At 33.2% G+C, this 13,277-nt stretch overlaps 2 protein-coding genes across 2 annotated transcripts in view; one reads left to right on the forward strand and one right to left on the reverse strand.

The window, feature by feature from the left end:
• Nucleotides 1-13,277, reverse strand: part of LOC145263843 (uncharacterized) — a 649,003-nt gene that overhangs the window by 408,537 nt on the left and 227,189 nt on the right. The window contains exon 13 of the mRNA XM_080120917.1: nt 9,136-9,300. Within this exon, the coding sequence (XP_079977043.1) occupies nt 9,136-9,300 (165 nt within the window). The remainder of the gene's footprint in view (nt 1-9,135; nt 9,301-13,277) is intronic.
• The window catches only part of LOC145263845 (uncharacterized), a 624,663-nt gene that overhangs the window by 263,896 nt on the left and 347,490 nt on the right, over nt 1-13,277 (forward strand). The window lies entirely within an intron of this gene.

Below are 13,277 nucleotides of genomic sequence, written 5' to 3' on the forward strand. Positions count from 1 at the left end.
TTTTTTAAAAAAGTATTTAAAAAAAAAAATTTTTTTTTTTTTAAATTGTCCAGTTTGAAATTCAAACCCAGAATGATTATCGCATAAAAATTAAAATAAAACACAAACGTTTATTTATAAGACTACTGATCTAATGAAGATATTTTGTGTTTGTAACTTAAACTGTATTTGTTTGGCATAGGAATACAAACATGCATGGTTATCTAAAACGTTGCCTGGGATTGAATGAGGATCAACAAATCTTTCACCCTCCCATAATTTTATTGTCACCGAAATTAGAGAAATCACCCATCTTTCAATCAAATCAATTGATTACCTGCTCTAGCTAGAGATCCACTGTGGTGCACAGGGAGGAAACTTCACATGCAGTGACTTAATCCACAATACATTGTAATCTACATTGCACTGTAGAGAACCTACTGCTGACTTTATACAATTACTAGCAGGCCGTCCAGCATTACCTAGTCATAAAATATGCTTAAATATGATATTTTGATTAATGCAGATTTTGTATTCATTATTATATTTAATTCAAACCAATATATAGTAATGACTTTAAAGGTTTTTAAAAAATGCTAATGTGCCACCACTGAGAATCGAAACCAAAACGTTTAGCTTACAATTTACTTTTCTTTTGACATTAATGCCTGAGCTATGAAGACATGTTTGCTGCAAGGCTAAAAATTAAAACATGAACCAATAGCTATTATGTTATTTTTTATTTATTTATTTTTTTTTTTTTTTTACACAGGAATCACCACATTATCAAGGCCAAGAGGCCAATCAAGGAAAAGGGTTAAAGAGTGTACAGTAGAAATTGGACAATATAGTAATCATTAATAATGAAAATTCGTAAAATTTGATAACTTATATGGAACGGCTCATCAAGAACTTATTTACGTTAGACTTGAAGACAACCATATTGTAGTCAGCCGGAAAGCAGGAAAACGGAAGACAATTCCACAGGCGTGTAGTTCTAAGAAAGAAGCTTTGTTCATGGAATCTACGTTTAGGTTTAGGCACAGATAAAGAGTGTGGTGAATTATTGATAGTGTTTACAGCTAGACGAGTGTTTCTTGTGAAAGATGCATGCATATTCGTAATGCCATCGTTCGACCTTCACTTGGCAAATTTCATTTCTTTTATTTTCACATTTGTGCACTAATTTTCCCCAGATAAAGCCCAAATATAAAGTCTCGTGTATGTAGACCAAAAATTGACAGAGGAGTTTAGTAGGCAAAATTTTTTAAACAAATATGTATACGCATACATAAATATATATAGAAAGAAGTTTGTGTTTATTATAACCTTTTTATGCAAGTATAAATCATGTAGAATATCTTCATGAATATAATTACATGTAATAGTTAACTATAGATGATCAGTCCATAAGAAGACTGAAGAAACTAATAGGGAATTAAATAAAATGAATGTTTAAAAGAATATGCAAATTAGCTAGATCTTTTGCTAGTGAATGCAATTCCACAAGCCATATGTAACAAAATTTCATTTTCTTTTTCAAGTAAATAGAAAAAAAGGGGTTTTAATATGAATATCAATACACACACACACACAAAAAAAATAAATTCAGAGGAGTATAGATTTTGCTTGAATTAAAGTTTAAATGGTTCAATTGAGTTCTAAACAGAAACATTCATTTCGGACGTGCCCCTGTCATATCAAAGAACCTACTGTTGATTTCATATGTCGGGCCTTTCAGCTTGTGTGGTAATAAAACTTCTCAAACGCACTTGTGGTGTTAGACTGTGTAAGATGATAACTTTGGTCAAAATCACCTGTTCCTTCTTTCATCATATTCTTTTGATTATTGATACTTATCAGAGACATTCCGATACAAAACATATCTAAAACACAGCCAGACACACAAAGTATGTTGGTATGAAATTTTAAAAAAATCAGCCCAGCCGTATTTGGAGTCCATTAGGGAACGAACGCACACAAAAAAGTGCCTTTTATATAATGATAGATAGATTTAAAAAAAAAAACATAACTTATTTTCGTGTTTCATTATTTTCCTTCAAGTCAAGAATTATGGGTCCTGGATATGACCTAAAACTATATCCGATGGTGAGGTCCCACCTTGCGGGCCTTGGGGAGTGTGGAGCCACCCTTTAATTGCCATTGCTCCCAGGTCCACTCTGATTCGGAGTGGTAGTACCTGTTAGGGTCCCAACTATGGGTTAAATAGAATCCGACTTAAAAAACAAATATACTCCATTAAAAATCGTTCCTCAAAATAACTAGATTCTGCATTAAATAACCTGAAAAAGGTTGATATGCCGTAAAACAAAAACAACCAACCAACCAACCAACCAGAATTATGTTGTTTAGTTAGCTAGAAAAGAGAACGCTAAAAACTTCAGAACATTTGTTTCTAATGTTATTTTCTTTTACACAGTTTTAATTTTGAAAAAAAAAGGTTCAACTACTTCTGAAACATCAATAAGGAGATCAGGTTGAACCCAAACCTGTTGTTAGTTTGGCTCTTAGATCAACCGTTCAACTGTGATACTGCAACACACATACCCACATCACTTTGCTTTATATATAAAGAGAAATGATTTGTTTAAAAAGACAAGTCATGCAACATTGTCACAGCTGAAGGTCAAGTCTATAAATATATCATCGCAAACAAGCAAGACGCATGTAATCAGCTTAAAACTGTAATATTAGCAACAAATAAATCTTTATCTGCTATTTATAGCTCGTCAGCTTTTAATTAAGCATCTTCATCTTAATACATGCACGAACTGAAAATATGGAACCCTATGACTGACCCCCTCCCACTGACCCATAACAGGTGCTGCATTAGTTACCAAGTTCCAACCTCATAACTTTACGACAAATGCTGCATCACTTCCACGGCATATGCTCTGATAAACTTATTGCCTTAACCCCTCAACATAAATATCACCCACCCACTCAACTAGCATCAATATCATATGCACAAAGAGGTCCCTAGGAACCGGAAGATTTTCTATTCCGATAGCTTCTTTCCTGGGATGAGTTGCCTTTGGAATTTCCTCCCTGTTTCTCCGACTGTAACAACATGCATAAATTTAAATGTAATGTGAATAAACATCTTGCTGCCAATCTCTTCATCCATTTTGCCATTCTCTTCTGCCTAAATCTGGTTTCTATCACAATCCTGTGATAAAAACCAAAGTATTAATAACAATAAGAAGAACTAAATGATGAAGAAGAAGAAGAAGAACTAAATGATGATGAAGAAGAAGAACTAAATGAATAATAATAATAATAATAATAATAATAATAATAATAAATAAATAAATAAATAAATAAATTAGTGTTGGGATGATTAATCGGAACCAGAATTGGGAATCGGAAAAATTGATGCCTATTTTCTGATGCCAAAACAATTCTTTTAATTCTCTTTTTTATTTGATTTTGTTTAAAGCTAAATCTTCTATTGCTGGTAATACTGATAAAATAATAAATATTTATTGATTTTAAAACGACCAGTGAAGCTAAAATCGATAGATCTTCCCCCACATGTATATTTTTACATTTAGGAAAATATCTGCACATTTAACATGTGTGTTTCTATGGTAATCCTAGAAAAATACAGTTATATAGTTAAATATTTAGAGATTTATAAAGAATCGGAATCAGTAATTGTATCAGAATCGGGAATTTAGTGCAGAATCTGTAATTGTATTGGAATCGAGGGAAAAATATTGGAATCGTCCCATCACTAAAATAAATAAATAAAATTATTTAAAAAAAAGGCATCATTTGCAACTAATACCACATAAAATAGACTGAAGAGGGAGAGCACTAATCAGACCTCCACTGGAATGGTGCAGAGAGGACTGGGATATTAGGGAGGCTTTCCTTGCCATCTAGATCCTAGTGAAGACCAATGGTTGTTGCTAGTGAGAAATCAATGGTAAGTGGCTGTTGTAAAAATGCAAAGTAATTTGCAAAAGTTATCGAAAGAGGTGGAAAGTACTGGAAATCTAAGGAGACCTGTTACCCAGACTCCAGGGAACACCGCCGGTTACTATCAGTGAGTAATCTCTGATGACTTGTGTAAAAACTCCGAGTGAATTATTATTATTATCATTGTTGACGACAACAATGATAATAATAATAGAACTGGAAATGCTGGAAAACCAGAATCTTAAACGAGAACATTCAAATGGAATTCGGTGTGGAAAAGTGTGCATTATGAGAGATAAGACGGGGGAAACTGGAGACATCGGAAAACGTGGATGTGCCTAATCGAGAGGAGATGAGGACACTAGACGAACATAAGATGTATAAATATTTGGGAATTCGGGCAGCAGACCTTATCAAAGCAACCAAAAAGAAAAGATTGGAAAAGAACAAGAAAACTCTTAGAAACTAAATTATATAGCAGGAATCTAGTAAAGAGCAATAAACACCTATGCAATATCATTGATAAAATATGCTGGATCATTCATAGGTTGGACAAAGGAAGAACTGAGACAGCTTGACTAGAAGACTATGAAACTCATGACTATGCACAATGCACACACTATCATAGACTTGGTGATAGCACACTTGATTGTGAAAAATTAAGAAGAATAAAAATTCAGAGAAGGTAGGACACATCAAACCTCTACTGGAAAGGTGCAGATAGTACTAGGACTCTGGGGAGGTTTATTGCCACCAAAATCCCTGAGATTACCAATAGTCATTGTTTGTGAGAAATTAATGGTAAACAGTTGATGCAATAACACAAAATTATTTGCAACAGTTATCAAAAAAGGTGGGGAATACTGGAAATCTTGCAAGACTTGATGTCACTCAGAAAATACAAAACTGGTATTGTTCTATGAAAAAGCAAAAAAATAAAGAAAACTCTGTAAGTTACACATATCTGTGATGGAACGAAAATGTCATATTCCAAAAATCATGTAAATTGATCACTTTTTTTTTTTTTTTAATTTTGCTTTTAAGTAAGAAAATCTAATTTTATGAAGAAACAAAGGGAGATAACTCTGCCAGTTTGAAGAAACAAAGGGAGATAACTCAAGAGATAAAAATCAGTCTTGTAATGAATACAATTTACCATTAACTGCTTTAAATCATTTTAAAAAAGATATTTAATCAACCGACCTTGACAGGAGTAAATCGACTAACTTCTGAGGCTGCGTACATACACAACTTTTAGCTTGAAGTTGCTGAATTTTTTAACCTATACTTTTTTTTTACATCTGGTGATAGCTCAGATGGTAATGACAGAAGGCTGGAGCGCTGAATGTTTTGGTTTCAATTCCAACTGATTGCACTGAAGTTATTTTTCTTTTACTTTTGAATTCATTACTATATATATATTAGGTACAATATAAAATAATAAATACAAAATCTACATAAATCAAAATATCATATTTAAGTGTATTTTATAACTTGGGCGACTTGCTCGGAGAGTTATAAATATATATTTTTTTTTAGAACAAATTATCTAATCAATAACTTCTAGGATATTTGTGTGGTCTATCGGGTGAAATATTTGTTCAATATAATAAGTAAACATACAAAAAAGTATATTGAAACTTTTGAAATATTTCTACCGATAGTTTTCTTTCCATCTAAGTTGTCCCTATTTACTTGCAGAGTTAAACACAATATGCAGTAGAGGCTTCATGAACGTATTTAAAAACTGTTTCAGGGGAGATAACTTTTTAATTTTGTTTCTTTGTTATTTTAGTGAAATTCAAAAATTGAAATACTGAACTTCAAGTGGTATTTCAATGGTATGCACTTAATTGTCATATCACAGTAATGAAAATATCTAAAAAAATTTAAAAAAAAAAGAAAAAAAAAAAAGGTATAAAAATTAATTAATTCTGAAAATAGTTCTCAAAGACAATTAGTGAAAATAAAATTTTGCAAAAAACAAAAACAAAAAACACTTAATTGTACCTATTTACAATGCCTCCCCACGAGACAGAGTTAGACACCAGGGTCGTTTTTTAACGTGGAGAAAAGGTACAAAAATAAAAATTACCTCAGTCGTGAAGGATTTCTCCTCCACTGAAAGAGGATTGAGAAATGGAAGTGCCGCATCTGAAGAAAAGATACTACACTTTGATCTTGGCCAAAAGGCCAAGTAATCGTTTAATCGTAATAAAAGGGAAGGTAAATAGTTTCTGAAAACTGAAAATATTTGGTCAATTTAGCGAAACTTACTTTTCGCTAATTGTTTTCAAAAAACTGTTTTCATTAATAATTAATTTTCTACGTTATCATTTTTCATAATTTTTGGATATATTCATTACTGTGACATGACACTTCAGTAGATGCCATTCGTTTCACTTTCAATTTTCAATAATGAAGAAGAACTTTAATTTCTACCATCTACTCTACTTTTTTAACCATATGAATACAGAATACTTTCTCACACTAATCTTCTTTTTAGAGTGTGCTTTGATTGGCTATTCTAAAATTTTTCTCTTGCATTTTCGATTGACAGAATATAACATAACAGATTAGCAGAAGATCTGATTGTCTTCAATAGGGGTTAAATTTCTAAAAGAATTTCATGATACACGCTATAAAAAAAAAAAAAAAAAAAAAAAAATTTTCAGTATGCCTTCTCATTAACTCCGTAATTCTAATCAACTTCTCTTAACTCAATCCACAGCACCAACTCTCAGCTTCTATGCTCTCTCTCTCTCTCTCTCTCTCTCTCTCTCGGTCTCGCCTGTCAAAAACTTAACTGACTGTCCTCTCTGATTCATCCTTCTTAAAGCTGCTAGTCCCCGCATAGACTAAATAATACCACATGTACATAAAAAAAATGCATCTACAAAATCAAGTTTTTTATATTTTTCTTCCTTAATCTGGGCACCTGACGGTCGAAAAACCTCGAAAAAAAAAAAATCTTGAAGATGCTTGTGGGTAGTTCCTTTTATTACAGCATTCTATTTGCCTTTATATTTTGGACCGCAACACCATTAGAATTTTCCTCCGATTCCATCTTAGATCACTACGGTTTAATCAATGATTTTATTTATCATTTACTGAGGATGCAATTGAAAACCAAGACCTATACAAAGATCATACACCAGTTGATACTTATACAAAATACGGCCCATGCTGAAATAATAATGCTATTATTTAGAAATCCACTCTTAATATGGGCAGGGAAGGATACTTTGTAACTGTTTTTTATTTTCATCTAACAATTTAATAAACAAAACATATTGTAAAAATTGAATCTAACTTGAAAATTCTATGTAAAAAATAGCGTAGTTCGTATTCTGCATAAGTACCTAGTTATTACCAGATTTATTTGTTTAAATATGTTTTGTTTAAATACGTTTTGTTCCTTACATTAAAGAATTACCTTGTATTTGTTTTAAATAGTTTTATCAAAAAGTTTTGTAAACATGTACAACCCCCCCCCCAAAAAAAAAACGCACTCTACATAAAAAATAAATCTTGGTCGCACACGTCAGTTATTTTAGATTTGTCTACAGAGAGCATGTTTTATTGCTTGATTGGGATCTTTATCCTGGTCTTCATCCAAATATTACAAGGAATTCAATTGTTGCATTAATTTTCTATTAGTTATTTTTAAAAACTTGAGGTTTGCATTGATGCCAGACATCAACAAAAACTACATAAAACAGTCCTCGGTAAGTGAAAAAAATTCCTTCTAGACCAGTCATTCCCAACGTGGGGCGCATGCCCCACCAGTGGGGCATGGCAATATTTTGGTGGGGCATGGGCAGGATGTGCACCCTTGGGCTTACTATACCATATTATATATTAAATATCACAAAGGAGAGGCATCAGGATTTTAGAAATGCCTAGATGGGGTATGGCCCAAAATAGGTTGGGAACCACCGTTCTAGACCTAGGCAATTTGTATTTTTGTTTCTATCCAAAGTGCCTTGTTAGGGGAGCTGGGGGTTCTTACATGTTTAAAATCGATCAATCGATCTTGTGTCCTACTCTTCCCTCATAAGAAGGCAAGTAAATATTTCATTTTAGAAATTTAAAAATAAGACGAATGGTAATAAGTATACAGGTTTCATAGAGGTTATCTTGACAAATCTCTCATAATGCACTCCAAGAGATGGTGATCAGGGGAAGGGAGATAACTTTGCTTAAAATGTACAGAAAAATGTGCTCCTGATTTACTTGCCTCTCCGCAAAGTTAGTTAGGACACAAGGTTGGGTTTTAATGTGGGGAAAATCCAGCTCTCCTAAAAGGAACTGTCTGGCTTGGGACAAAAATTTAAATTGCCTCAGTTTAGCAAGATTTCTCCTTTACTAACTGAGAACAGAGTTAATGAAATGTGGTATCAGAACAAATGCAACCCTACACACTTAGTGAAACCTTTGCTTGTTAAGTTTTAACTAACATTTTCTAACAGATCAGCATCATCATTGGGGTGATTGTGACTAAGTGCTTAACGACAGGGACTGACAACCTGGTCTTGTGGCCTGTGGCGCAGTGCATAGACGTTGAATCTCTACAGTTCCAGGTGAGCATTGTCTGAAGATAGCGGTTTCAGTGCTACTCAAAGCCAGCCAGGTGGTGAGACAGCAGCAACTATGGAAGGCAGTAATTACTGAAGATACAGTTAAAGATTCAGCATTCCTAACCTGTTGCGGTTAACAATCTGACGAAGGCTAGAGGAATAGTTGGTCGAAACGTTGTGAAACAACGACTATAAAGATAAGGATAACAATTCGCAAATAAATAAATAAAATATACAAATTACTCATCTCAAAAGAATTCCAATAATTAGACAAATCTACAGTTAGTATTACTACTCATTTTCTCGCAGCCGAAGGAGCAAGGAGATGACTCTGTTACAAAAATTAGAAGAGGCACTCTACTATAGGATGATGGCTAAATCTTCCTGAGGAAAAAAATAAAATAAAAAAATAAAATAAAATCTTGAAGATGCTTTTAACAAGTACTTCAGCATAACCTGTTTTGACACAAAACAACTGATCCCTAGGTAGAAATTCTGTTCCTAATCACATGGAGAAGCTCTCTCTCTCTCTCTCTCTCTCTCTCTCTCTCTCTCTCGAGAGAGAGAGAGAGAGAGAGAGAGAGAGAGAGAGAGAGAGAGAGAGAGAGATGCATTATAAACGATCACTTACCAATAAATGCGTCTCTTGTTTCTGTTGTTCTGTCTGTGAGAGTCCATTGAATTCAGTGCTCCCAGTACTGTCGGAACAACTGTCAACATATTTGAACCGGTCTTTCTGTAGCTCCTGTTTCAGCTCCTCCATCTGAGCTTCGTACTCATCCTTCAAACTTTCCAACTGTTAAAGAAAGAACAAAAGAATTTGACATTAAAATCGTTTAAACAAATGCGCATATATAAAATCGTATTCACAACACCAATCGGGATGAAACTCACAACTGATGTATTGAAAGCCTTGCCTCCGACCTATGAAACCTATGAAGACTGTTTCAAATCTAAAGCTTTTCTTTTTTTAAACTCAAAAAGTGGAAGAACTACGAAGATGGACGTTGTACCATTAAAAAAAAGAAATCGAAAAGAAATTTAATAGCAACAAATTCATCAATGGCGTTATTTGAAAATAAAATAGAGAGAGAGAGAGAGAGAGAGAGAGAGAGAGAGAGAGAGAGAGAGGAAGAGATTAATGTAGTTTGAACAGGTTTCCTGGTTACCATACTCCAGCTATGTAAATAAGTCATCTAAAGAAAATTTAATGGGAAAAAGATTAAAACGATGACAACAAAAGTGAGTCGAGACTTGTATGACCATCCTGCCAACTAAAAGACTAATTCAAGATAGTGCTAAGTGGCAGAATTCTGTTCTCAAACACGTTTTTATTGTTTTGTGTTTTTTAACAAAAGAATTCCCATTTATCAAGACCCAGAGGCCACTCGAGGATAAGGGTTAAAGAGTGTATAGTAGTCAAAGGACAATATCATAGTAATCGTTAGAAGTGTAAATTTGGTAAATTGGATTACTTAAAGGGAATGGCTCATCAAGAACTTGTTTACATTGGACTTGAAGACGACCATATTGTAGTCATCTGGAAAGCAGGTAAACCAAAGAGAGTTCCACAGGTGTGCACTTCTAAGAAATGGAATCTACGTTTAGGTTTAGGCACAGATAAAGAGTGGGAGGAAACTATTGATAGTGTTTTCAGCTAGACAAGTGTTTCTCATGAATGTTTGGCAAGGGGAGACCATAGATTGGAGCTCAGACGAGCACTTGCCATGAAAATAACGATAAAGCAGAGACAGGCTCGCAACGTCTCTTCTGTGAGAAAGAGGTTGCAGGGAAGAGAAAACTTTCTAGAATAAGTGTGTGCATGCGTGTATGCATCAAAATCCAAAATAATATGTAAGAATGTATATACATATATACATTCTTACATATCAAAGGCACTTTGTCTGTGTCTATGAATTTATTCCCTATGGACTCTGAAAAGCTTGTGCCAATTTTTTTTTTTGAAATTTCATACAAATGTATTTTAAGCGTCTGAGAGTGTTTTTAGATAGGTTTTGTATTGGATAAGTATTGAAAATCGATAACTGAAAAAATCTGATTAACGAAGGGACAGTCTGATTTTGACCAAAGTTAACACCCTTATACAACATAATATCACATGTATACGTGTATTGTGATGTATAAAATCAACATTAGGTTCTTCGATAATACACGGGTGCGTTCAAAATCAATGTTTTTGTTTAGAGCACAATTCAACAATGATACTTGGATTTTGCATTAAACTAATTCAAGCCATTATATAAAAATAATTTTATATAATCAATAGTACGTTCTCTACAGTGCAATGTAAACTACAATGTATTGTGAACGAAGTCATCGTGAGTAAGCATATGACGCTTCCTTCTAGTACACTATAGAGGGTCCCCAACTAGAGCAGACAACAATTTGATTTAATTTTTTAAAAATGGACATTTTCGACGACAATAAAGTATTGAAAATGTTGATCCTCACTCAATCCCGGGCAATACTGGGTCACCATGCTAGTATAATTATTCAGAATAATGAAATACAATAAATCTACTGGTGTGCAAATCCAGTGATTATCAGTCTTACAAAATATTATTGGATGTAATATTTTATATAAGACTATTCCAGCTAAATAAAATTGCTCAATATACTAGACAGAGCAAATAAATAATAATTTAAGAATTTAAAGTTTGTGATTTGAAAAAGTTAAATTTAAAATATAGAAATGTTATTGTATGCAAGACAAAGAATACAGCATAGTAAAATATATTTACTTAACCCATGAGTTTTCGATGAGTCTCGGAGGAAAATATTAGCAAATATTATAAAAGGTTTGCACCTGATTTGCTAAAGGTAATAAACATAGAAAAATGAAATTAAATGTTTTTAAAGTTTTTAAATCATTTTAGCTACATAGAATAAGGGAAATTGGATATTGATGCTGCAAAAACCGGATACTGTATATTTCGGCGTCTAATGTGACCATCAGATAAGACAAGGTACAAAATTGGAGTAAATTTTAATAAATTTATCATATATCAGTTGTATAAGACGAATGCTAAATCACGAAACCATGTTTGTTTAGCCTAAGCTAGAGATTGCAACACCTACTATCTTATGAAATATTGGTGTTTACACATGATTTTTTAACTTTAAAGGTTGTCTTATATGCCGAAATATACTGTGTGTGTGTGTGTGTGTGTGCGTGCGTGCGTGCGTGCGTGCGTGTGTGTGTGTGTGTGGATATATGTATATGTGCATGTATATATTAACAACCCAAGCATGCAGGGTCCCCTACCATGAGTGAAAAGTTTACTTTTACCATGACTAATGTTTGTGCAAAAAACTTTTTAAATTCAAGGAGTGGTTATTGAGAAAAGTGCAAACGGATGAACGATTTTTGAGAAATTTTATCCCTATAATGCTCCCTAGGGTAGGCAACCAGAGTTATCACGGGAAATCTGTTCTGGCAAAAATTTACTTTCACCTTGACTAATGTTTGTGCAAAATTTCCAAAAAAATCCAAGGTGCGGTTATTGAGAAAAGTACACACAGGACTGAATTACTAGGTACAATCCCTCATTTGTCGGGTGACCAAAAAGATTCAAATGCATAGAATTAAAATAAAAAATATCTTTTCAAAAGTGTTCAATATATATGTAGAGCTTTCATAAGTAAAATTATATAAACATCAGAATAATCCCTATGCAGATTGACCTGACACTTTAACCATTTCATCAGTCGTGACGAGACGATTAATGTTGGTCGATCAACAAAGTGATTTTTCTCGTGTTTATATAACTTTAATTTATTTTTATTATTTGGATTCCTCAGAGACTACTGTTCTCATCCTGCGTGTCATTTTCACAACGTTTTGATTGATGTAACCTCCGACCTTCTTCACATGTATCCTGCTGAACTCTGGATTTGGGGTGGAATTTCGAACGGAACCCTTTATTTACTTCACGGGGGGTAGCATGCTCTCGTTCCATTTGCCATGACTGGATAGAGGTCCTAAGTAAGTTGTAATTACATTTTTTTGGACCACACTGAGAATTGAACCTTACAACTTTCAGGAAAATATCGCTTTCACAATTGATTTTTCCAAGTAGTCTAACCATTGCACCATATAATATGAATAACCAATCCTCATTTCAAAAATTCAAAAAAAAACAAAAAACCGTTAAATATGCAGATATTTTTCGAAACATAAAAATACACTTGTGGAACGTGATCTATAGATTTTAATATTTATTATTTTATCATTATTATCAGCAATGGAACATTTTGCTTTAAACAAAATCAAATAAAAAAAGACAAGAGAATCATTTTGGTATCAGAATATAGGCACCAATTTTTTTTTTTTATTCCAATACCGATACCTTCAAATTTGTTGATTTTTCCGATTCCTGATTCCGATTAATTGTCCCAACACCAATATATATGTATATAACTACAGATTAGAGTCATTTAATGTCGATTTGGAGTAAATTTACATGTGTTTCTGGAAAAAATTCAGAGCCTTCTTGAACAAATTCAAGTTTCCAAATGAATAATCTACACGGCAAATCAAAAACTCTAGAACATCAAGACGAAAATGCATGTGAAGAAATTTGCAGAAAATGTTAAGAATAGTACGAACACAAATAGTGAAATGCAGGTGATAATAGTCAAACTTGATTCTAAAAAAACTCACAAATCGAATGTCCCGAAAAAAAAAAAAAAATACTAAGTGAACAAGCTCCTTCAAAACTAAGGCAAACTCAACTGAACTGTTCGTCCATT

Source organism: Euprymna scolopes, chromosome 39, assembly GCF_053919585.1.
Source record: "Euprymna scolopes isolate OS-2025 chromosome 39, ASM5391958v1, whole genome shotgun sequence".
Taxonomy (NCBI): domain Eukaryota; kingdom Metazoa; phylum Mollusca; class Cephalopoda; order Sepiida; family Sepiolidae; genus Euprymna; species Euprymna scolopes.